This window comes from Bicyclus anynana, chromosome 8, assembly GCF_947172395.1.
Source record: "Bicyclus anynana chromosome 8, ilBicAnyn1.1, whole genome shotgun sequence".
Taxonomy (NCBI): domain Eukaryota; kingdom Metazoa; phylum Arthropoda; class Insecta; order Lepidoptera; family Nymphalidae; genus Bicyclus; species Bicyclus anynana.
The window spans coordinates 3511392-3537454 of NC_069090.1; the positions used below are offsets into that span (position 1 = coordinate 3511392).

Sequence of the window (26063 nt, forward strand, 5' to 3'; positions counted from 1 at the left end):
AGGATAGGGTTAGGGTAAGGGTAGGGTAGGTAAGGGTAAGGGCGGGGTGGGGGTAGAGTAGAGGAGACAGACATAGGATACTTTTTATAGGGTAGGGTAAGGTAGGATAGGGTTAGGGTAAGGGAGGGTAAGGTAAGGGTAAGGATAGGGTGGAGGTATAGTAGATAGTACATAGTGCACGTAAGTCACAGCGAAATTTAAACAGGTTAGTTTGACATAAAGTAACAAAGTGACGAAACTAAATAACAAAGTATAGTGTGATTAGACCATCCAACACTTACCAGCTGGTGAAACTCTTGGTTGTACAAAAAATTAATATTGTCCATAACAATTAAGTTTCTAGCTAACACTATCTACACATTATCAAAACTGATATATAAACATCTGTACATGTATTACTCACTTTTTAATCACATATGAGTCACTCTACATGCTTTTTAATAATTGTTTTTTTTAAATTCAATTGATTTTTAGTTTTTTATTTAAAACAGCCATGTTTGACAAGTTGTCTATGCAAATCTGTGGTGACACAGATTTGGGCAGTGTATTGAAAATTGTTCACCAGTAAAACATTTTTTTCATAGAATGTTTTTAAAATATTTATAATAACTATTCAAAATAGTTTTGCAAACCCCAAACCAATTTGAAGGCATTTGTCTTCTTTCGAAGTAGACAAATTATGGATGTACAGACAAGCATTTGACAGTAGATACAGACAGATAGCTGACACTGAGTGTGCAGACTCCATAGCCAAGTGGCACGTCGATTCTTTTTTTATGATCGCTAACGCTTTGATAACTAGAAGGCTGTTGTGTTATGGTAGGCGTCCACAGATCCGCATTGTGTGCATCGTATCAAACATATTTTAGTATTTTTTGTATACAAAGTCACACAAGTTCATCCACTGATCCACATCGTACATAACACATGTTTGATGCCATGCGGCCGGTGCAAATGATGCAGATAAGTGGACACCGATCATAAAACTGAAGAAAATATTACTCATACAAACTTGGACTGTTATGATCACTGCACACAAAACCAAATTCTGAATAGATTAGTCCATAAAGGTCCATTTAACACATTTGCTGCAGTACTAGGTCAATTGACCTCGTACGTCTAGCGTATTCAAAAGTTAGGTCGAAGAACCTCGTACCGGACCACATAAAGTTCTAGTATGAGGTCAAAAAACCTCATTTTGCACCAGAGGAAAGTACAGAAAAATATGCAGCGAACGTGTTAATTTAATTTGATGCCTCATGTTTACACTAAATAAAATTGTAATGTGTATAAATATACACATTACAATTTTATTTAACACATGTCACTATCTGATGATACATAAATCATAAAGTTAAATTGAGAAGAGTTTTGGGAGATATTTGTACTGATCATACATTGTTTAAAAAAAAAAATTCATTCATTTATTCATTGTTTGTGTTCATTAAATATTAATAATCTATAAAGTTATCTATAATGCTTTAGAGTTTTTCATGGGAATTGGGATATGTGAGAAATGACAAGCTATGAATAAGTGTCAGAGACATGAGAAATTGTCCCTGATACTTATACATACATACAGCTTATGCCAGTTATAAAAGTGTCACTGCATTGTCACTTTCAGACTCATTCACTTCACTTCACTGTGTCACTTTCACTTTTGTTCACTTAACACAAAGTCTGTTCTTGTTCACATATGCGCATGCACGCAAGCATGTTTCACTCGTGGGTGTAGAAAATTAGTTGTGGATTGGAGTCGTCCGGAGACACTTCCAGTTGTACATACTGTGGGGTAGTTCTCGCAGACTCGTAATTAGCACCAACATTGCGCGATAGGGAGTTTCTTGATCTGTGAAAATAATAAATCCTATTAATTGGCTAGTTACCACCCTACCGACAAAGACGTACCGCCAAGGTACGATGTCGTGTAGAAACCGAAAGGGGTGTGGATTTTCATCCTCCTCCTAACAAGTTAGCCTGCTTCCATCTTAGACTGCATCATCACTTACCATCAGATGAGATTGTAGTCAAGGGCTAACTTGGAAAGTATAAAAAAAAGTCTAGCTTTATTCTGTTGTAGGCACCAGCCCTGGCTTGTTACCACTCTACCGGCAAAGACCCACTGACAAGTGATTTAGCATTCCAGTAAAAGAGTCCTGTACAAACCGTAGTCCTGCAATCCGGATGGAAGCATGTTGCATGATGCAAGCAATGCAACCTCACGTGATGTTAAGTGCTGCTGGAAACAGCACTTAACATCAGGTAAGATTGCAGGCAAAGGCTAACTTGTCAAAGAATATAAATAAACAGTTTTATTTAACTTGCTCTGTCTGTAATAGGCTACTCGCCTGCTGTACAAAACTAAGAAGATTTTTTGCACAGAGGCAGTTTAAATGCCTAAAAACTCTAAAATCACATTTTTATTTGTCAAAATAATCTAGTAATATTTTTTTCGCTACAAGGCATCGGTTTGTGATTGGTGCTTGCGGTGACGTGATATAATCATATCACTGCAAACGCCAATCATGCTGTTATCTCTATGAATGACGTCACTTGCTAATATGTTGGGCGGCAAAATTTTTACGTAGATATTTTTTAATTTGTATTAAATTTTTTACTGGTTATTATTGACGGGACAAAATAAAATATAGCTTATAATACTTCCATAATTCAGTTTAAACACTGTTTACAAAAGAGGCAAGGAGCCTATTGAAATTTTACCTACTTCCTGTTGACAAAACAATCTAATATATTCAGTATGTAAGTCAAAGATGGCCGCCGCTACAAATGTTTTTTCTCAATATGGGTATCAAATAAAAGAGCTCAAAATGCAGAAGTATGCTATGAAAAAAAATATAGAACCGTAGTCGTGTCGGATGCGTATTCTGACGTGTGTACAGATAAGATACTCACTTAGCCTTAGCGTGCGTGAGTATGTGCGACTTGAGGTTAGTGCTCTGCGCGAACTTCTTGTTGCAGCCGTCAAACGGACACACATACGGCCGGTCGCCCGTGTGTATCCTGACGTGTGTTCTGAAAGAAAAAAAAACATTATGTTAATCCATTTTTTTTTTTATTCTTTACAAGTTAGCCCTTGACTACAATCTCACCTGATGGTAAGTGATGATGCAGTCTAAGATGGAATCGGGCTAACTTATTAGGAGGAGGATGAAAATCCACACAACTTTCGGTTTCTACACGGCATCGTACCGGAATCGCTTGGCGGTACGTCTTTGCCGGTAGGGTGGTAACTAGTTCACCGCGCATACCACTGCGCCACGGAGGTCGTCAGAATGACATTATGACATTTATTCATCTCAGTACATCAGGAAGCTTAAGATGCTTCCACGACTTAACATGAGACAATAAAAAGTCGTCATCATCATCGTCATCGTCATCGTCACCGTCACCGTCACCATCGTCAACGTCAATCAACTACACAAAAAGGTAGTTTTACGGCTCTTTTGTAAACAGTGTTTAAAACTGAAATATGGAAGTATGATAAGCTATATTTTATTTTGTCCCGTCAATAATAACCAGTAAAAAAAAAAATTTAATGTAAATGAAAAAGTCGATTAAGCGTTCCAGTACGATGTCGTGTAGAAACCGAAAGGAGTGTGGATTTTCATCCTCCTCCTAACAAGTTAGCCCGCTTCCATCTTAGATTGCATCATCACTTACCATCAGGTGAGATTGCAGTCAAGGGCTAACTTGTAAATAATAATAAAAAAAAAAAAAAATTTTACTACAAAAACACATGTTTACCTGAGATTAAAGTCCAATGAAAACCTCTTGCCGCAACCCTCAAACGTACACTGGAATGGTTTCTCTCCTGTGTGAACTAGCTGGTGTCGTTTTAACTTTGAACTTTCTACAAATGCTTTTCCTGAAAACAGAATAATTATATTCCTTAACATACATGCAAGAAAATTAGATAATACTCTTCTAAAGGTATGTGTAACAGAGATAAGTTAAGGAAGCTTTCTCTAGAGAAACTTTCGCTAGGCTGTTGCATCAGACTTAATATGTAGTAGTTCTTGCAATGGCTCACATTGTGAGAAGGTTCCTCACTCTGGAGTCCTGACCACAGGTTGTTAGAGCAAACAAAAGTCGGAATCAGAATAGAAATTTTTCTCATTTTTAGATTTTAAATCAACATTGTTAAAAAGAAAAAAGTAAAAAAAAAAACATACGAGTCGACTTGAGAACCTCCTCCTTTTTTTTAAAGTCAGCTAATATGTTATAGTTTTATCTTGTCATATTCAAAAGATATGAGAAAAACTTACTAAGCTATGCTATCCTATGGCATAAACCTCAGACCAATTGAATGGACATGTATCACACTCAAATTCACCAACAAAATTGCCTTTCTTTCTTTGTTCTTTGAGGGGGACAAGGTAAACTCACACATCGAAAATATTTAACACCAATATATAATTTGTCCTTACACTACAAAAAACTATAAATTTAAATCATAATAAACACATGTAATTTCAACACAGTGAAACATCAATTCTATAGACGCAGTTTGTATAAGCATGTTAGATTGTGACCATATACTTTAGACAGGTCCTATGGTAATTACTCTGAGGCATAAACCCATATTGCTCATTCTATAAACACAGTTTGTTTATGCATGTTAGATCGTGATCATATGCTTTTGACAGAGGAGTAACATCTAGTGAGGCAGGTCCTATGGTAATTGGTCTGAGGCGTAATACATATTGCTCTGAAACATACCACATTCTGCACACACATGCACTCTTGGGCCGTGCGTGTGTAGGTGTTTCCTCATCGCAGAGTTATCTCGAAACATTTTCGTACAGCCTTTGTGGGGACATGCTGGAAATAAAGTTTCATTGAAATTTATCAAAATACACAAGATTTTAAGTTGGTTTTATATATCTATATCACAGTATCAACATCACATCAGTTGATGGATGTCCACTGCAAGACATTGGACTTTTGTATGGTCCAGCATCTGTCATCATTCTACCTCGTACAATACTCTTTACAAGTTAGCCCTTGCAACTGCAAGGCGTGGGATAAAAATCCAAACCCATTTTGGTTTCTAAAGGACATCGTACCGGAACGCTAAATTACTATACTACAGCCTTTCTTGAGGAATACTGTTTACCAACAAATAAATTAGAAATGAAGGTAGAAAATGCATGTCATTTTATAACTTACTTATTTTAAATTATGTATGGTTTTTTTTATAAAATGTTATATATATATTTTATAAACCATATCTAATTGTTCTAAGCTTTAGCGTTCTTTGCTTTGTTTAAAGCAAATTTATTTTCATTATTTTATGAACAAGTTATTTACATTTTGAATTTCTTTGTTGGTAAACAGTACTCATTAAGAACGGCTGTAGTATAGGTGGTACTTCTCTGCTGGTAGGGTGCTAATTAGCCACGGCCGAAGCCACCCACCAGCCAGACCTGGGCCAATTAAGAAAACTTCAATCGGCCCAGCCGGGGATCGAACCCAAGACCGCCGTCTTGTAAATCCACCGCGCGTACCACTGCCATGCCATGCGTCGTGCCATGTCGCCATTCTAGCACCTAGAAACCCAATGTCTGTCGGTTTTTGGAACTATTTGCCAAGTAGTCAAGATAAGTGACCAACAATTAGCTTAAATAGTTGAATTCTGTATCATTATAATATTACATTATAAGCAAATCTCTTTATTATAAAAAATACCTATATATTACCTATTGTTCTATCAGAGGATTCTGGGGATGGTTTCTTTAGTCTAATCTTGTGGCCGGGTCGTGCGAATTCTGCTAACTGCTTTGGGTCGGACAAGTCTAAGCCTGGAACACAATTGACTATTATTGGCCTAATGAGAAATGTGCTAAGCTGGCAGAACACAAAACCAATAAGGTGCACAAAGCACCTTATAGGCTATCAACTAAATAAACAATAACCAAAAATCTATATCAGCTAAAAATTATCTTTTTGAGAATTAAGGTCATCACTAATCATAACTCTGGCACCTGTTCATTGGCAAAAATTAAACCAACTTCACAGATGCATCTAAAAAGTGAAAAATATTCTATTGATCTTTTTGAAGGCAGTGGCTATGCCAAACAGGCTATTTAGAGTAATGAATGTTTGATATCGGTTTAGCTTTTTTTGTTAAAAAGATTTTTTTTTTTCTGTTTTTAGTGCGTCATGGTGAACGTAAACGCCACATATCGGCAATTTCGTTTACTTATTTCAGTTATTTTGAGTTCGACACCAAAGCATTTTCGTGAAAACAAAATGGGACCAATCTGAAAGTACTCACTTTCTGACAAAAAAAAAACATTTTCAAATCTGGTTAATAAATGACGAAGTTATGAGGTAACAAACATGAAAAAAAACATACACGTCGTATATAGTAAGTTTACTTTCATAAAATATACTATACTATATAACTAAACGAAGTGAGGGCGTGCAGGTTGGGTGGCTTTAATGAGCTATGAACTTTCATATATATTATAAGTTTCATGTAATAAACTGAAGTTAAAAAATCTTTTGGAAGGAGTGGGTACAATAATAACCCAACCCAGACTTCATGAATATCTGAGTGCTTATTGGGAGTTTTCAATATTTTCATACTGTTACTATCGCGTTGACGAATTATTGAAACAGTTGTGCAGTAGTGCCACTAGATGGCGCTGTTTCAATTCCTTATAAATTCGCGTTTACGTTAACGCGATAGTATCAGTATCAAGCTGCCACTAGGCCGTCTGACCAAAGATTACAGTGTCGTCTGACCCTTTAACGATGGAGCTGAGGAAGCTAAAGTTTTCTTCCAAGCATCAGGTGAGACCACATTCAACCTCTAAAGTAACATTGGCTAGAAACTAAAATAACATAATAATATTTACCTGGCATAGATTCATTTCCCATTACACTTTTCTTTCCCGTCATATACTCTGTATAGTCGGGATCTGGTTCTGGATTTGACCTGTCATCTGGAAGTCAATAATTGTTCATTAGACTGTGACTAACTACTTTCTACTACTACTACTACTACTACCTTCTTCTAGAACTTTAATTAATTAATATCGATATATTTCGGACCCATATTCCATGTACTACACGAAATTAATATTGTTTATATTAAACTAGGGAATGCCCGCGACTTCCTACCCCTACCCTAAGTATCCTATGTCCCTCTCCTGTTTCTAAGCTATCCACCAAGTTTCAACCAAATCGATCTAGTCGTTCTTGAGTTATAAATAGTGTAACAACTTTCTTTTATACATATATACTAGCGGACCGGATCAAGCTTCGCTTTGACTCATTCCCTACCCCTATGCTATTCTACTTCCACCTTACCCCTACCCTACCATACTCCCACCCATCACCTACCCTACCATACCCCTACTCAACCCTACCCCTACCCTAAGTATCCTATGTGCATCTTCTGGTTCTCAGCTACCTCTTCACCAATTTTGAGCCAAATCGGCCCAGCAGATCTCGAGTTATAAGTGTTGTAATGTATATGAGTCGACTACCCTATTGTGTGGCTACTGCGTAAGAGTTAAAATGTTTTTCAGATAGCATGGTACGGTGACAGTTGCCTAATGGCGTTTATAATATGTACTATTATCGTGAATGGTGGCAAACTTTCAAGAGTGAAACAAACTGTCACCTCACCCATGCTATCTGAAAATTAAAATTTAATTAAATTAATTTAATTAATTAAATTAATTCAGTCTTACCATCATCTTCCCCCGAGGCCCACATGGTGACAGAGAACTCTCCCTCCATCGTCTTGATCTGGACCTGCTTCTGCTCCCAGCGGCGCGCCGCGCGGCCCGTATTGCCTTCCATCAGACCCATGGGGACTTCGCCTGAAAGACATTGCCATCCTATTTATGGGATATCCTAGAAATCTTAATCTTAGTAAAATCGCACTGGTCTTTCTGGTCTTAGGCTTAATATATAAAATTTTTAGATATTCACTTGTACTATTATGTAATCGGCGGTTTCCATAAGGAAAAACGGACCCTCTACACACTGATACAGTTGTCTATCCGCCTGTGTATGAACTCATGCAGATATGAATATGAGTTAAAATGTTTTATCAACATACCTATAGGCATAAGGTGTTGGATGTTGTTTGTGTGACCGACCGCCATGCGGGGTCTGCCGCGACCTCTTCTAGAACAAAGGAGAGTTAAAGGAAAACATTCATCACATGGCCAGACACAATCACATTGAAAACTGAAAACCAGTGAAATTAATTCCGTAAGATTGTTAATATCATATCAGACAGATCATATGGACTCCTCCGCATCAACTTTTCCATTTATAGAAGTCAATATTTTACAGATGAAAGATTTTTGTTTGTTTATAGTGAATAGTAAGATACATCATCAGTGAGTAAATATAATATTATATTGATTATAATTAATAATAATAAATGCTCCACAATCTGCTCAAGATGCATGAAGACATCATGACAATTTTAAGATACATAAAGAATAGCTTGCTTAAAGGGCTTGACCTCTCTAGAACTGCAGCAAGTCCTATATTAGAACGAATATCCAAAGCTGCTCTAATAGGATCTTGCCAAATTTGGCTAGGCAGAGAGCAACAAGTAGAGAAGGGGAGTGTTAATCGATTGTCAAGGATTTCCTTAACCCTACATCCATTTGTCACAAGTCCTGGACTTTGCTCTGAGTTTTTCTCTCTGCCATGCAATGGACCCCGCATATGAAAAATTGGAAATTCACGCCCCAGAGGACCAGATTCTAACCTACTCCTTCTGAATCGAATTCAGAAGTCATATCCACTGGGTTATTACATCTCTCTATGTTGTTTACCTAAAAGTTGTTATTATTTTAGACAATTATCATACCTGCTTGTGGAAGGTGGAGTGTGGTAAACAGGATCGTAGGGGTTCTCCTGGTGCATGATGGTCTCGTCCCCGGGCATGCCGGGCAGGATGACCTCCTCACTGCCCACTGCAATTTTAAAGTCTGTCAGCAGCGCCGACGATTGGCATGTTTAATAAAAATGATGTATGAGTATTTTGTACTTATATAGACTAATGATATAAATAAATTATAGATGTAGAGTTTGTGAGGTTGTATGTAGCGGATAAAATCCAAGGTTACCAATTTTGAAAAATTCTTTTGAAAATAGAAGGGTATGTCATAGGAATGAGGATTTCCATGGGAACGAGAACTACTCAGGTGAACACGTGGGACATGTACTAGTTGTTTTTTTAAAGTATATTTGCCATATCTTATAAATATGACCAATATTCCCATTCCCCTCCAACTAGTCGAGAAAGACTGTATTGAGTATTGAGAGAGAGAGAGTGGGTACGACAATAGACCAACGAGGCGGGGATTGAACCACCACCCCTCTGTGATGAGTCTGACTGCTCTTACCGTTGAGCGAGTTGACCGTAGTTCTAGTTAAATAATTAGTTTCGGTTTGTATGGGCACAAATGATGGTTATAATTTTAATCCTAAATTGTATAATTTTAACCCTAAATTGATGGGTGCAAAGCAGCACATCATACTATAGACCCCATGGAATGTATGTGTTTGTTTTATGAGAGAAATTAAGAGTTCTGAGACTTGGTCGCTAACTATGGGCCTCATAAGAAGGCTCAGAGTCACACAGCAGTCAATGGAACAAGCTATGTTAGGAGTATCTCTGCGTGATCGAATCAGAAATGAGGAGATCCACAGAAGAACCAAAGTCACCGACATAGCTCAACGAGTTGCAAAGCTGAAGTAGCAATGGGCGGGGCACCTAGTTCGAAGAGCCGATGGACGTTAGGGTCCCAAAGTGCTGGAATGGCGACCCCGCACTAGTAAGCGCAGTGTTGGCTGACCCCCCACCAGACTGACGACATCAAGCAAGTTGCATGGATTCACTAGATGCAGGTTTCTCAGTATTGTGATGTTTAGAAGTCCCTACAAAAGGCCTATGTCCGGCAGTGGACGTCCATCGGCTGATATGATGATGATGATGAATGACAGAAACTTCATTACCTTCCTCCAAATGCTGCATACCAATGACTTGTTCCTCAACTTCCTCATACTGATCGTCAGTTATGTACTCTTCATACTGCACTGTCTCTATTTCTTCATACTGAAACAAGGCACTATTATAAATATTATGACATATATTTGTATCCCCTATTAGAAGGGAGGCCTGGCCATGTATTGGACCATTTAAATAGGCTGAAAATCTATTACATATATTACTAAGCTCAAGAGTTTGTTTGTTTGCTTGAATGCAATAGTCTAAAGAACTACTGGTCCGATTCGAAATATATTGAGCCCATTTATTGAGGAAGGCTATAGGCTATATATTATCCTCGTATTCTTACGGGAACGGGAACCACGCTGATGAAACCACGCTGATGAAACCACGCGGCGTTATCTAGTGATGATATATTTATGTAGATCTTAATTTTTTTTTTCTTTTCTTGATATCTGCGATCAGTCATTAGACTATAAGCAGGTGAGTTCTGTGACTTAGGGACGGTTTCTGACAGGAGAGCCAGAGCTCTGCCATCAACTACTCATCGAGCACGTCAGCTCGCTTCAGGCGCTTGATTCGCGGCGCTACTACGAGGCGATTGGGATGTCGGGTTGGCCTTTCTTTATGCTTTCTAGTTGTTTTTGATTTCCTCAAAGATAGTTGGCTTTTCCAGGTGGGTTTCACCGTTGCGAGTAAACCAAGGGGTAGATCTTAATAAATTAGCTTTAAGGATATGAACAAAAAAATTAGTGGAGTTAAAAATGCCAAGTTCTAAGAAATTTTCACTCTCAAAGCATGTAAAATATATCCTAGTCACTTTACGCGGCACTGTAAATATTATCAAATCTTTATCATGAAATGTGCAGCAGCATTGGCTAATAAGACTGCTGTTAACAGCAATAAAATGATTGACACAGTATGTCTTTGAAGGGAACCAAAGATTTTTAAATTCATAATTTCTACTTGGCTCAGATCTCCTAATACTCCCCTCTCTCAATAACTACCTAAAATGTAGTCCTGGTGGGGGTCCAGTAGCCTATTTATAAAATATGAGATTCAAGTAAACTTTAATTTAGCCTACTGTGTAAATGAGGCCTATGACTCACCTTGACTCCGACCTGGTCATCTCCATCTATTTCCACCATACTGCCATGTGAGCCTATCTCCACCTCGCACATTATCTCCTGATTCATCATCTTGACCTCGCTCAATCCCTGGACCTATCTGTAAAATAAAAATGATGATTTACATTTTCATAATAATCTATTTTTATACTTAAAAATTAATTGTTGCATTTAAAAAATAATCAAAAATCATTATTTCAAAGAAATGCCTAAAAATGGCTCTACTGAAATATTCCAATAATTTTCCAGAAATTATACTTCAGACAAGAAAGTGATATAAGTCTTTTTATTTCTTCTGAAGTAGGGAATACTAAAAAGATAACAATTTTACCTACATATAAAAATATAATAAAGAGCAATTTGTATTTTTGTATGTAACAATTAAACTCAATTTTATTTCTGTTATTGAATCAAAATTCAAAAATCAAAAAGTTCTTTTACCAATAACAAGCTACATTATCAGGGAGTAACATAGATTATATTTTATCCTTATGTTCCAGTGCGAATGGGAAATAAACAAGTGAAATTGCAAGATATTATTTAAGATTTGATATCTCAACCAGTATGCAATAATACAATTAAATTCATTAACTTTACAAGTTTTTCCTCACCCTAAGAATGTTAAAATTGACATAGGCAGGTAATTAACTAATTAATCTTTTTCATGACTAAAATAGGTACAATTATACAGTAATAATTAAAGATTAACGTGTATTATAAAACTACTTAATGTATTGTTTATCACAGATGTTAAGTGATGAAGTGATTGATAACAATAATTATTGCATTCCAAATAATCCAAATGGCAAGTATGCATGCATAGGGAATTAAAAAAAATACTGTCAGTTTTTGTTTACAGTAACTGAAGTTGACATTAAATTAACTTCACAGTTCACAATAAATTATCGCTAATGAACTTTATTACGAGTTAATTCCAGTTATTTATAGATTACTGCAGCAAATAACGGAAAACAGCTATACAGTATGTTTTTGGATGTCGATAAGCTAAGCGCGTATGGGCGTCATACATTCCGAACTCGTTTGGCTGAAACAAGTGTTTATATCAAGTTACGAATCGGCCCACATGCTTAATTAATTTACAAAGCCTGGCGTCGCGCTCTACTACTGCTTAAATTAAGTAAGATAAATGATAAAACGCCAAATTGTAGTGTTTATAATCAAGTTGGACGGTTGTTTGACATCGAGACCGGCCGGGTTCACGGAACGATTTTTTCAACAATTATATAAAACGACCACGCCAATCTTTCACAAGACCAACCTCCGTTGTATGACCTTCATTTCCACCGTACCTCGGACCCACCTTTCGGTGTAAATACATAGAAATTTATAAACACTTGTTACAATGTGTCAAAAAGTACGATTGTTTTTGGTGGAAATAGTTTACCTTTATTTAGATTATAACAAAAGCTGCACAGTCCCCTGGAGACATATATGGAATGTTGCGTAGGCACGATTTTTTTCCTTGTAATTTTTACCGCAATCTATGGCACTCACTTCAGTGAAAAAAAGTTTTTTATTTAGTGTTCAAAAATATTTGAAATTTACGCGAAAATGTTTATAAAATATGTCCGACTAAACATGGCGTCCAAAGATGTCCGACCAATTTCAATATGGCGATGCAAAATGGACGCCCGCTCCCATTGCCGAAACTCCGTCAAAGAAAAACTAAAAAGCAGCAACACAAGAAACGTCAAACAAAAATTATAGAATGTTGCCATTAGATATGCCAATCATAATTTCGGATATCCCAAGAAAACTTAATATCTCAAATTATTAATTTCAAACTTAGTTTATTTCTTGAAGCAAAATTTTATGTTCTAAATAAATGTCTGCTTATCCAAAGGTATATCGCCATTTTTAAAAAATTAAAACTTACAGTCGGGGTAAAAGCAGACTGTGTTGCTAGCTATAGTATATACATTTTACTGATTATAAGATAATTCGGCAAAAATATAAGCCGCATAAAAAAGCAATATGAAATAGTAATTGTTAAAGTGTTCTGTATATAAAGATATTGTTTCTCTGACTCAATAGCCTCTTTAATTGGAAGTTCCAATTTTCGACTCTACTCAATTTAAATGAGTTTAGAAACGTATATAATAAGTTTTCCTACTGGTTGAAATACACGGCTTAACTTTAAAATATTATCTTAAAAACTACCCGATTTCGATAGTACTTGCACTATTCCCTAAGTTTGATTATATCTAGTCCAACTAAAAAAATGTAATGTGGCCTAATGTGGCCAAACATACTTACACACTTAACTGTCTTGTATTAAAGCCACATTAATATTTAGTTAGTAGCTTATCCATAAGTTGATAATGCATTCGTGACACCACTTGGCATATTACATATCACATCACATAATTATGTTGTTTAATTTTTGTGTTGATCCAACCTTTTACGGTGGTGGAACTCTGGAAGCGCTTCTGTTTGTTGCTCCGTAGATGCTGGCTGGTAGGTCGTTTTGTATGTTGAATCTATACTAATATTATAAAGAGGTAAAGTTTGTAAGTTTGTAAGTTTGTCACATTTTTTAAATGGGGTAATCTTCGGAACTACTGGTCCGATTTCAAAAATTCTTTCACCAGTAGAATGCTATATTATTGGGGAGTGCTATAGGCTATATTTTATATTGGTATCATATATATTAGCCGAGTTATCACAGTTTTTGTCATACAGGTCGGACTGAAAATCCTCTTAAGCAGACTTATTCGCATGCGCTGCCTTAACTATTGTGTAAAATTAAAATTAATGTATGGAGACTTTATGTATCTTTAAAAGTTCTACAAAAAAGTCCGCGACACCATATATCTATCTTCTATATATTAGCAGATATAGTACCTTTTGTGTTTTAAAAATTATAAATTTTATATACTTAGGTTTGCGTCATTATTTATGCTACTTAACTTAAATCCTTATCAAAATAAATTATTTAACAATCACAAGGATATTATGGAGATAAGATTTGCCCTTTACAGTATGTTAATTACTTAAATAGTTTCGGAGATAATACAAAATTTCTAAAAGACGCAGAAATTCCGCTATATGACGCCCGGCGCTTTCATTTACGTAGTTCCCGTTCCCGTGTGAATATGGGGATCAAACATAGCCTATGACACTCGCAATTAACGTAGCTTTCTATTAGTAAAACAATTTTCCAAATCGGTCCAGTAGATCCAGAGATTACCTCCTACAACCACACGAACTTTACCTCTTTAAGAGAAGTTACAGGGTAGGGTAGGGTACGAGTAGGATAGGGAAGTGGTAGGGTAGGGATAGGATAGGCGTGAGAAAGGGGTACGGATGGGATAGGGGTAGGGTAGGAGTAGGGTGGGGGTAGGGGTAGGGTAGGGTAGGGGTAGGGTAGGGTAGGGGTAGGGTAGATGTAGGGGTTCGGTAGGGTAGGGTTGGGTTAGTGGTAGGGTAGGAGTAGGGTGGGGGTAGGGGTAGGGTAGGGTAGGGGTAGGGTAGGGTAGGGGTAGGGTAGATGTAGGGGTTCGGTAGGGTAGGGTTGAGTTAGTGGTAGTAGTAAAGTTGACATCGAAATTTACGCGGACGAAGTCGCGGGCGTCCGCTAGTATTGGTATAATATGGTTTACACGCGCGCGTGTTTACTTTGGGAAGATCATTACATTTTGTATTGCGTCGGGTGCACCAATTTGCCATGTTTGGTGGACAAAATATAAAAACAATAATAATCTTTATTTCAGACTGTACACCCGTATTAAAATATATAGAGAGCAAATAAATATAAATAATACGGAGACATAATACATAATTAATTAATGAATCTATGATATTAATAGCAATTCATTAGGAACATTCAAACTAAAAATTCTCTAAGAAAGCAAACATTTATATTCCCATATCTGTTTCCCGTTCTTGTCGTGCTGCTCGCTAAGCCAATACTTCAGGATTAAATTTTCAAGGCACTCGGAACACATTGAGGAAACACAAACGAAATACATTTTTATCGATCTTCGTTTAATGTGTAAAACAAATAGTTAAGCAAGACACTAAATATTAGCTAAGGCAGCTACATTACACACATATGAAACTTGGTACACATGCTTAGAAGTTAATGTAAGCTAATATATAAAAAAACTGTACAATGGGGATGATGACTAGGTTTGAATATATTGATTTTTATGATACATTCGGGTAAATAGGGTCAATGTTAACTAATTTATACATAAAAAGCAAAGATTGTCTGGATATTTGCAAAATAAATGAGATTATAAAATTTCAAAAACTACTAAAATTTTTTTATCGTAATTAGATGAAAATTCATACAGTTTTAGCTTCCTTACATTAAATGTGTCATTTTTTAATATATGAATTATAAAGATAAACGCACAAATAACAAAGATATTAGTAATTTTGTTTGAACAGCAGCGGCAGCGGCGCGGCAGCGCCGCAAATCTGACTCTTTAAATCCCTGTAGCTCCGAAAGTAATGATCGCAGATACCCTGTTCCTTTTACAAAATTGCTTTACTATTAGTATACTCTTAATTTATATACAATTTAAAAAACTGTCATCATCCCTATTATGACAATAATTTTCGGGTTGGGTTGTTAACGTACGTTTTTGAAGTCAAAAAAGGAAAAAGTTGTAAGCCTGGCAATACTAATTTACAGCTGACATTTGACATTGACAGACGCCAAAGCGCGCCCTCTGTAGTGAAAACCTATAGAACTGTCATTTCATTTTACTTCCTGTGATTATCCAATACCTATTTGAAATTTTTTATCAAGATTTTCATAAATAAAAAGGATGGCAGTGAGGTTGTTATCGAAAATTCGGCTCGTGCCGGAGTTGCGAGGCGCGGCGTATAGCTCTGCAGCTGCCCAGCTCTCCGATTTTGAAGTGCAACACAAAACCCCTGTAATTCGCAAGCAGAAAATCATCCCTGTGGCTCAGTATGGAGGACGGCATGCTGTTACGATGTTACCTGGAGGAGGAATCGGTCCAGAGGTCATGGGTTACGTGAGGGAGATTTTCAAGTAAACCTTTTCCTATTTGATTACTTAGTTATATTGTAATCTGATACAGCGTCTAATTAAAGCTGAGACGTATTTGATCACGTGAAATAAATACTACTATTGACTGAATTATGAACTTGGCTGTTATTGCTTTTGATAATGAGAAGGTGTCATATTTTATGCTCATATGTTAAGTGCATTCTAATATTATTTCTATGCAGGTACAAAAAAGCTATTATGTATAGTCTATTCTTGCAACTTTCAAAGAACTTTCCTCTTTTTCATCTATACTGCCGTTTAAATTTAGGATATCATAATCGTGGTTACAGTTCAAGATTTATTTTTTCAGCAAGTATTTTCTATTTTACATACATTTATACTATTCTGATTATGTTTTTGAATTTGATAGCGTTTTCCACCCACAAAGCACTTCATTCCTGTGAAAATGCAGGATTATAAATGCCTATAACACTTACAAATAGCTGTGATAGCCCAGTGGATATGACCTCTGCCTCTGATTCCTGAGGGTGTGGGTTAAAATCCAGTCCAGGGCATGTACCTCCAACTATTCAAATGTGTGCATTTTAGGAAATTAAATATCATGTGTCTCAAACTGTGAAGGAAAAAATTGTGAGGAAATCTGCATACTAGAGAATTTTCTTAATTCTCTGCATGTGTGAAGTTTGCCAATCCGCATTTGGCCTGCGTGGTAGACTAAGGCCTAAACTGGTGTGCTCTATCATTTTTAGATAAGACTTGAGCTTAGCAGTGAGCCAAATATGGGTTGATAATGACACAAATAACGTGGATTTCTATTTTTCAAAGATTTTTTTTTAATTGGTTCAGGAGATATAAAGATTACACATCTTCAACCTCACAACCTGACAAACTTTGCCTCTATAATACGAGTAGAGAAAAATAGTTGATGAAACTTGCACTACAGTTTCTGTACTCCTGAGGATTGGTGTGCTGTTATGTTTTGAGTGCAATTTTTTTTTATTAAATCATTATTCTATTTTCTATCATGTTTTAGGTACATTGGGGCACCCATAGACTTTGAAGTTGTAGACATTGACCCAACTGTGGACAATGATGAGGATGTACAGTATGCTATTACAACTATTAAGAGGAATGGTGTTGGACTTAAGGTACATTGCATGTGAACTATATTATATACTAAAAGTAATTAATTTTCATTAAGATTAATTCAGAAACTTAATTGGCATATGAGAAGGTGTTCGCACCTCTCGCTTAGTAATAAATTGCTCATTTATAAAACAGTAATAAAAACATTGTGGACCTATGGCATTGAACAGCCAAAAACTGAAACTTGCAAATACTACAAGGATTTCAGAACAAATTTTTAGAAACTATCACAAATGCTCCATGGTTCACTAAGATATCCAAACTACATGAGTATCTAGACATAAAATCAGTAAAAGAAGAGGATGAACTCAGATATAAATATATCTGAGGTGCGTTGGGAACCCTCGTAAATTTAAGTTTTCGACTAATTGTTATCACCATTATCTTACAATATTAATACCTGACGTTTCAAAAGTGCTTATAAACTAAGCCTAATTAAAATAAATGAATATTGACTATTGATAACTAGGACATTTAATTTACAGACATATAGAAATGTTATTATACTATCTGCACCAGACATGAGAAAACTACATTTATAACTTGCAGGGTAATATAGAGACAAAGAGCGAGGCAGCATATGTAACATCGCGTAACGTGGCTCTGCGTAACGAACTGGACATGTACGCTTACGTCCTGAACTGCAAATCCTTCCCCGGCGTACCCACCAGGCATAAGGATATTGATGTTGTCATTATTAGGTACTTAAACAAAAATATTTAATAATTTTTTTAGCAACTGAGTCTAAATGAAACTTCATTTGTTGATTAGGTGAAAACATGAGCCCAAAAAACCATACTCCTTTGGTAGTTTGGTAATTATTTAATAAATAAGCAGACCCTGCGGCTTAACCAGCATAGTTCACTTCTCAATGGAATATAGCGATAAAAATATAACATAATATGTTACTAGTTACGCTGACAATGTGGCTTTCCACTGGTGAAAGAATTTTTCAAATCAGTTCAGTAGTGCAAATTCAAACAAACAATCAAACCTGGTTATAATATAGATGTATATTGTATGTAGGCAAATAAGTTGGCTAAGTTTTAGCAAAACTAAAAAAAATACATTGTTCTATTTCTTAAAGCAAAAAAATTTCTTAAGTTTCTTTTACAATATTTGAGAGACATTATCGTTTTTGTCACAGACAAAACACAGAAGGTGAATATGCTATGCTGGAGCACGAGTCTGTCTATGGTGTGATCGAGTCTATGAAAGTAGTGACGGCGACCAATTCTGAACGAGTATGCCGTTTCGCCTTCGAGTTTGCTAAGAGAAACGGAAGAAAGAAGGTTAGTATATTTACCAAGAGTTTTTGAAATGGGTATCAGGTATTGCATAGGGTATTCATCGAAATAACTAGAATTTAATTTTTTCATGTTGTACGTGTTACTGTGACTGAGACCTTATTTATTGTGAGTTCCAAACATGATCACAGGGGCTTCAGGACATATACATTCAACCATTAAAACCTATTGGACCAAATGTCCCGCAGACCTGATGTCTGTCTCACAGGAGATGCCTTTAAACTTTAGACTGTCCTTACTCAGGTCTCTGGGTCCTAGCAGAGTCATCAGGAAAAGCAAAGCTTCTGTTCCTGGTGACTTTGCTCTGGTCTCCTTGATTATAAATGTGCGTAAGTTTTTTTTTTTTTTTTTGTGTTCAGTTACATCTATCAGTGATCAGTCGCTTGACTATAAACTGAATTTTTCATAGCATATAATGTTTCTAGTTAAAGGTCACTCCATTAAGCAACTCTTCGTGTTGTGGTCCTTTTTTGGGTGGGTATTACTGTCCACCACATAATTTATCCACAGTGGATCGCTTTAGCCTTTTGGTGTTACCAGGCGTGATAAGCAATTTGGCAAGACTATTTGTGTGTTCTTGTAGTCTGCTTTTGTGTTTTATGGCGTTCTTTGTTATTTCTTTCTTGACAGTCGGCATTTCAAGATACTCATGCATGTCTGCTGTTTTGGTGAACCAGGGGGCGTTTAGTATTGTGCGGAATACTAGGTTCTGGTATCTCTGGAGTATTTCAATATTGGAGTGACTGGCTGTGCCCCACAGTTCCAAGGCAGATTGGCTTTAGAACACTTTTGTACACAAGTAACTTGTTGTTGAGTGACAGTCTAGAGTGGCGGCCGAGTAACCACATTAAGGATGTAGTGCGAATACGGAGCTCCATGTATGTAGGTGTATCATAATCATCATGTCCGCACCGTCCTCGGCTGTGCGGCACGGTACGGTCCACACTATCGGCCAACACTGCGATTTCCGGTGCAGGGTTGCTATTCACCTTGGCACCCCAACGTCTATATGAGGGTGTATATTTGGAATATCAGAAAAAAATATATATTTGTTTTACAGGTAACCACAGTCCACAAAGCCAACATAATGAAGCTGTCGGACGGGTTGTTCCTGGAGACGTCGCGCCGGCTCGCCAGAGACGAGTACCCCGAGATCGAGCACAACGACATGATCATCGACAACTGCTGCATGCAACTGGTTGCCAAGTGAGTTCCCACCTTATGAGGCTGGCTGCATACACTCGATTTCCGTGTTGGGAAAACCAAATGCATGAAATCAATATAAAATACTGTTAGCAGACTCAGAAGTGAATCACAAAAATAAGAAAACCAATGTCGAACAAAGGTTTGAAGAACACAACATTTGTCAGGACAACTTAATTAACAAATCAAACTGTAACCAAAATAAGACCCTAGAATGGCAGAGAATGGCCTTGAGTGAGTCACGCACTTGTGAACGTGAATGGAACATGTACCTCCACTTTTTCAGTTATGTGCAATTATATTTTAAGATATTAAATATCACGTGTCTCAAACAGCGAAGGAAAAACATCACGAAGAAATCTGCATATTTGAGAATTTTCTTATATGTATGTGAAGTCTGCCAATTGGGCCAGCGTAGTGGATTAGTCTAACCCCTCTCATTCTCAGAGACTTGTGCTCAACCAAATACGGGTTGTTAATGCACTTGTTGTTTGGTAGGATTTACAAAAAGCATATGCTCTGTAGTAGCGGATAATGGTGATGATGGATGATGATGATGGTGATGAATTTCCAGGCCGCACCAGTTCGACGTGATGCTGATGACGAACCTGTACGGCTCCATCGTGTCCAACGTGGTGTGCGGACTGCTGGGCGGCGCTGGACTGCTGTCGGGCAGGAACTACGGCGACCACTACGCGGTGTTCGAACCCGGCACCAGAAACACCGGTACGTACTTATAACGAGACGGAATTGTACCTGATCATGTGGTAGAGGAAACATCTCGAGCAGGTCCCAGGACTTGTGACCTAGGGTGTAGGTTTAAAGGATCCTTTTAGAATGCATGCATGATTGAGCAGCGTGACGGCGTGCACGCTGCTCAATACAAATCTGAAGGCAAATCAACAAATATCCTCTTAATATACTGTCGATGTCATAATAACTTTATGTAAATACCACCTTTTTTATAATAATGTAAATAAGAATGTTGTAGCTACATACATTCTGACCGAAATATATTCAATACATTCGATACAATTCGATACAAACCAAGTCTTTCATTACATCTCTCCACACGGCTAAAATGTTAACACCACTGACTCTCGTAACATTATAATATCGAAATCAGTTCCAAGCAAAAATGCCCAGTACTACTACATGACTCGTAATCTCTTTCGTTCCAACGCAGCGAAAGATACCGTTAGTTTAGATTTCGCCGCTATTCTCTTTGGTCGACATTTCTCTTTCACTCGTAACTACACTAAACTGTCCACATACTAAACCGTCAAAATATGTCTCTCCCAGGCACAGCCATAGCGGGCAAGAACATCGCTAACCCCATAGCGATGATCAACGCGTCGGTCGACATGCTGGAGCACCTGGGCCACCACTACCACGCCGACCTCATCAGGCGAGCGGTCAACAAGACCATCAATGTGGACAAGGTGAGTTACATTGCGTTTGACCCCCTCTTGTACATCGCCAACACAACCAAAAATGAAAAAAGTGCTACATTAATTAAATGTGCTTGTGTCGGAAACGGGCTGACATCAGAAGCAGGTTTAAAGAGTAAAACTTTATTCAATGAAAGTCGTGTTAGGACTAACAATTCCCATTAAGAATGTTGAAAATAAACCCTCGAGTGGCAGAGAATGACCTTGAGTGGAGTGGAGTCCCGGACTTGTGACCGTTGTATGTAGGGTTAAAGACGTCTTTCAAAACTAGTTAACACTCCGCTTCTCCACTCAAGTCATTCTCCCCACCTGTCCCAAAATATTCCATGAAGAATTATCCAACCTGTGTATGGTGTGGACGGATCGAACGCCACGACAAAAATGAACTCGTCGCCTATATAGCCAGCACCCACTACTCACCACCTAACTTACGAAACACTTCGTGGTATCGTGACGACAAAAGGCGTTTGATCTAACGACTCACTCGCGCCGACACATGCATAAAATCTAATACACACTTTCCACTTACTACATAAAATGTCACTTGGAACATTTTGACAATTTTTTGCATGCATTTGTAGGTATTGTACCTATGGTTTTTTTAAATGAAACTGTATAATTTTTTTGTTGTTTTAGATTGTGACCCCAGACGTCGGTGGTACAGCTTCCTCCACCGAGGTTGTGAACAATATTATGGGTAATATTGGTCGTTGTTAAACTTTGTACTGTCCATAGTTGTTTGTTGAATATAGACGCCGATTTATCAGGGTTCTATACTTTGCCCATTACTGATATTTCCTATTTGACCTCTATATATTTCTGGGAACTGTCAAATTGGTGACACGTATAATTAATTTTTTTTTGTGTCACCTTAATTAGAAAAAAATCTGAAATGAACCATTTATCTGTCAAATAGAAAATATCATAATGGGAAAGAATTCTAACGACTATTGTTAAATATTTAAAACGCTGTCAAAATAACACAAAGTCTGACTGACAGACTAAAATGAATCTACAAAAAAATGTGTTCAAAATTAATTTCGTTAATATAGGTAATTGTTAACAATGGTCGATAGGCAAGTATTTTTTCTGCATACAAAATTGTCTTTCATAATGTTTAACATAAAAAAGAGAATCAATTTTGTGTACAGAAAAAATGTTTTCTATTTAATAAAGTGTTTAATAGTTTCGAATATTACACGAAAATCTTACGATACATCGTTTTTTGTCCTATTTATTATTGTAGTTTTAACATACATTATGTTAGCTAATTATTTGCCTACATAAAGTACATTAATTTAATCAAGGTGTCACGTAAATTTAGTATTAAGTGCCATTTGGCGAGTTTTTACTTATATTTACAATTTTTCGATTTTATCGAATGTCTTTTTTACGTGACACCTACAATCGCTGTAGTGACATTTATTTTTTGCCAGTATTCTTTACCATAGAGTCGAATCTAGACAGTAAATAGTGCTTTTGTTACCATTATTTTTTGTATAACTAGGTAATTTTACTGTAACTTTGTCTTTTCTTATCTGATGAGTAGGGAAGTTCAATAATAAAAAAAGATCGACAATATCGATAGTTTCATTGTTGCTATACAACACTATTTATTACAATTATTGTAAAAAAACAGTTCAATACATGCTTAATTTGTTGTAAAGGAACTACATATACAAATATGTGTTTTGGTTAACCTTTAAGTGAAAAAATATACAAATACTTACATTGAAATATTACCAAATCCCTTATTTGAGCTGGAAAAATTCCCACGCCCTGGAAATGCTTAATAACTACTAAACTAACACAAAAAGTTAATAAAAAGGTACCTTCTGGTAATATAATATTAAATTTTAATAATTTCTCCCATGAATCACATGGGAATCATTTAAATTATTTAGTTATTGCATCTTATTATTTGAAACATTGACATTAAAGTTACTTATTCACGTATATTAAATAAAATGTCTGCTCACTCAGCCTTCTATATTTTAGCAAAACGCTTTTTTATTGTAAGCTTTTTCTACTTATCTATTTTCTCATGTGGTATAACCACCCTACATATCTTTCTTCTTATTTCATTTATATTTGAAATTTTCAATCAAGAAAAATATGTATTTACCAATATAAAAATTGTTGAAACATCAAATGTGATATAGGTTTGTTTCAATAGATAATAATAGTAATCTTAGCATACTAACCAACAATAAGCAAACGAAAAAAATGTAGGTACATTTCAATAATTTACCTATAAAAAAAATCAAGTTTTAAAACTTTTTCTTGAAGGAGCATACAATAAATACACTATCAGAAAAAAATACACTAATGTTAATTGTGACATCAAGATTGCTGTAATAATTATAACACAACATAAAGAAAATTAACATTAAAAAAAATATATATATTATTTTCGATTTTATTTCGACTTTTCGATTATTATTTATTGTGACAAACCGATTTAATGTAATAAGTAATGTCTCTAGGAAAGAACTATGTATTACCCTGTAATGTACTAGTAGTTCGATTATTAATATTATTTATTTTAGTTTTTATAAAAATTAAATAAAATCCTTAACATGTAGATTGTTGTTTCATTTTTGGTGCTACAAGCCTTCATTAGGTATAGATAGATTAATTATTTTCACTTGACGTCCACATAAATGTTGCACTCTAGATGTCGAGTGTGTCAACACTAATCCTCATATTTGGTGTTATTATTAATTTTATTTTTCACACGTCGATAAAATTGTCGACATGACTGGTGTACATCACTATAATTTGTAACTGTAAGGGAGTGCGCTATATATTTCGCGCTCCTTACACTTCATTGCAATTCCTGCAACGATATATTGTCCAAATCATAAAAATCTAACAAATTGGATTGATTTTAATGTTATAGAAATGTTTTTTTTAATCATTGACAATAAATTACTTGGTTCTTAGATTGTAACCATTTTGAAAATGAAGCGTGCTAAAACTGTAGTTGATGCGCTATCCTGTAACTATATTTTGTACCACTCACCTCCTAAAAAAATCCTTCCTTACTAAACTACTGACACCCTTAAATATCATAATGCTTTTGCAAAAGGTTTTAGTAAACACCCCGTAATTAGGGATAGTAAACATAGTAAAGATAGTCCGTGGTGCTAACATGCGACTAAGTGAAGAGAAATAGGCAAAATGTTGTCCAATGGCGGCGAAGCTGTCCCAGACCCATCTCCTTCGTCCCAAGACAAGAAAGAGCGGTATTTCCGCGTTTTATTATAGAGCTGATTGCAGAATCGTAGGAATCACATGTAGAGTTTGGCTAACGAAAGTGAGACGGAAATCACCCAAATTTTAAAAATTATTTAAACATATTAAAAAAAACATGCGATTTCATAATTTGTTTATATTATTTTTTTGTTTGCGAATACAAACTACCTAAACTATAATTATTAAACACAGTTTTTCCAATATTTGCACTATAATTTTGAGAATTTACTCCGATTCATTTAAATTTGGCAGGCGATTTTAGTCTACTTTCATTAGCCAAACTCTAGCTCTTGTTTTATTTTCATCATTGATTTGTTGCATTTTAGAGTTTTATTGCTTAAAGTAGAATGCATTTTAGTTAATATACGAGTAGTTCTGTAAAATGCACAAGTGGAGTGGACGTCGTGTTTTATGTGATTAATTATATTTTCTCAGTGGACTCGATCAAGTGTTGGTGGTTGCCTTCGCCCTATAGCATGTCTTGACTGACAACACCGGGCTATATTTGACCCATAAAGTATAATATATGTATATGGAAAGCCATATTTAAAAAAAAAATCGTGGGGCACAGGTGACAGGTATAATAGTTCATGCAATCTTTATGACGTTTCCGAACATCGTGCATTAAGCTGCGCAATACAAGATTTTAGGTATCTCCGGTTACGCAGGAGCGCGGCGGCATCACCCCGCGCGCGCCTCCCGCCCCCCGAAGTCGTCCTACACACGTCTTGATTTTAGCGTACTTTATGTATGACCTGCGCGTAGACACATTTGAGTCTTATTTCGGCGACGTCATAAAGATTGCGTCCGACTATAAATAGGTCTTGTTTGGTTGTTTTGATATAAGGATGAATAAGTTTGCTGAGATGGTAATAATAGCTTTATGCTTTCTTTTTCAGTAAATATTGGCAAAATGGCAAGAGGATGAAGCAGTTCTTTTTTTTTATAAATATACAACTATACAATAGTATTACATGTGTAGATACTAAATATTTTTTTTTCGAAAATATATTTCATTATAATGTTTAATTACTGACCGAGTACTTTAATTTACTAAAATTGGTCCAAATTAAGTCCCAGGCATGGCTGTGAAAATAATATTTATTTCTTGAAATCAGTATGTACGAGTTCCTCGAGTACCTACGGGTGGTATTTACATTCATTATTTATTTTATTATAAAAAGGAGGTATTTCTATAAAGTTGCTACAACAGCGATAGTATAAATAAAAGGGTATTTGGTGATTTTGGAGTCCAGTTTTTTGTTAGGCAGCGTGAACGCCGTCACGCTGCTAGTCGCGTTAGTAATTTTGTGCAAATAAATAATGTTATTATTATCCAAAGGAGGAAGCTCGAATACCTGGGTCATATAATGCGAAACTCCAAATATCACCTGCTCCAACTTATTATCCAGGGAAAGATAAAGGGGAAACGAAGGCCTGGTCGTAGACGTACATCTTGGCTCAAGAACTTACGCCAATGGTTTAATATGAGTACCAGATCACTCTTTCGGGCAGCAGTGAACAAAGTTAAATTAGCCTTAATGATTGCTGACC

At 36.2% G+C, this 26063-nt stretch overlaps 2 protein-coding genes across 7 annotated transcripts; one reads left to right on the forward strand and one right to left on the reverse strand.

Moving 5' to 3' along the window:
* Window positions 1-642: 642 nt before the first annotated feature.
* Window positions 643-12997, reverse strand: LOC112052019 (transcriptional repressor protein YY1). 6 transcript variants are annotated; one of them, XM_024090900.2, is made up of 12 exons: window positions 12542-12997; window positions 11119-11236; window positions 10018-10117; window positions 8867-8972; window positions 8099-8166; window positions 7725-7856; window positions 6885-6971; window positions 5721-5837; window positions 4741-4842; window positions 3766-3886; window positions 2914-3033; window positions 643-1849 (listed from the first exon to the last, which is right to left on the reverse strand). In XM_024090900.2, the coding sequence occupies exons 2-12, from the start codon at window positions 11206-11208 to the stop codon at window positions 1720-1722; spliced, it is 1173 nt and encodes a 390-aa protein (XP_023946668.2). In that variant the 5' UTR covers window positions 11209-11236; window positions 12542-12997; the 3' UTR covers window positions 643-1719. The 6 variants fall into 6 exon arrangements, with proteins under 6 accessions (XP_023946668.2, XP_023946669.2, XP_023946664.2 ...); XM_024090901.2 differs by having other exon boundaries at window positions 5721-5822; window positions 12542-12996; XM_024090896.2 differs by having other exon boundaries at window positions 8867-8987; window positions 12542-12989.
* A 2853-nt stretch (window positions 12998-15850) lies between these two features.
* LOC112052021 (isocitrate dehydrogenase [NAD] subunit gamma, mitochondrial) lies at window positions 15851-25471 on the forward strand. Its single transcript, XM_052882965.1, has 9 exons — window positions 15851-16165; window positions 17178-17292; window positions 17840-17991; window positions 18438-18582; window positions 19658-19803; window positions 20375-20526; window positions 21103-21242; window positions 21888-21948; window positions 25409-25471. The coding sequence occupies exons 1-9, from the start codon at window positions 15936-15938 to the stop codon at window positions 25435-25437; spliced, it is 1170 nt and encodes a 389-aa protein (XP_052738925.1). The 5' UTR covers window positions 15851-15935; the 3' UTR covers window positions 25438-25471.
* The last annotated feature ends 592 nt before the right edge of the window (window positions 25472-26063 follow it).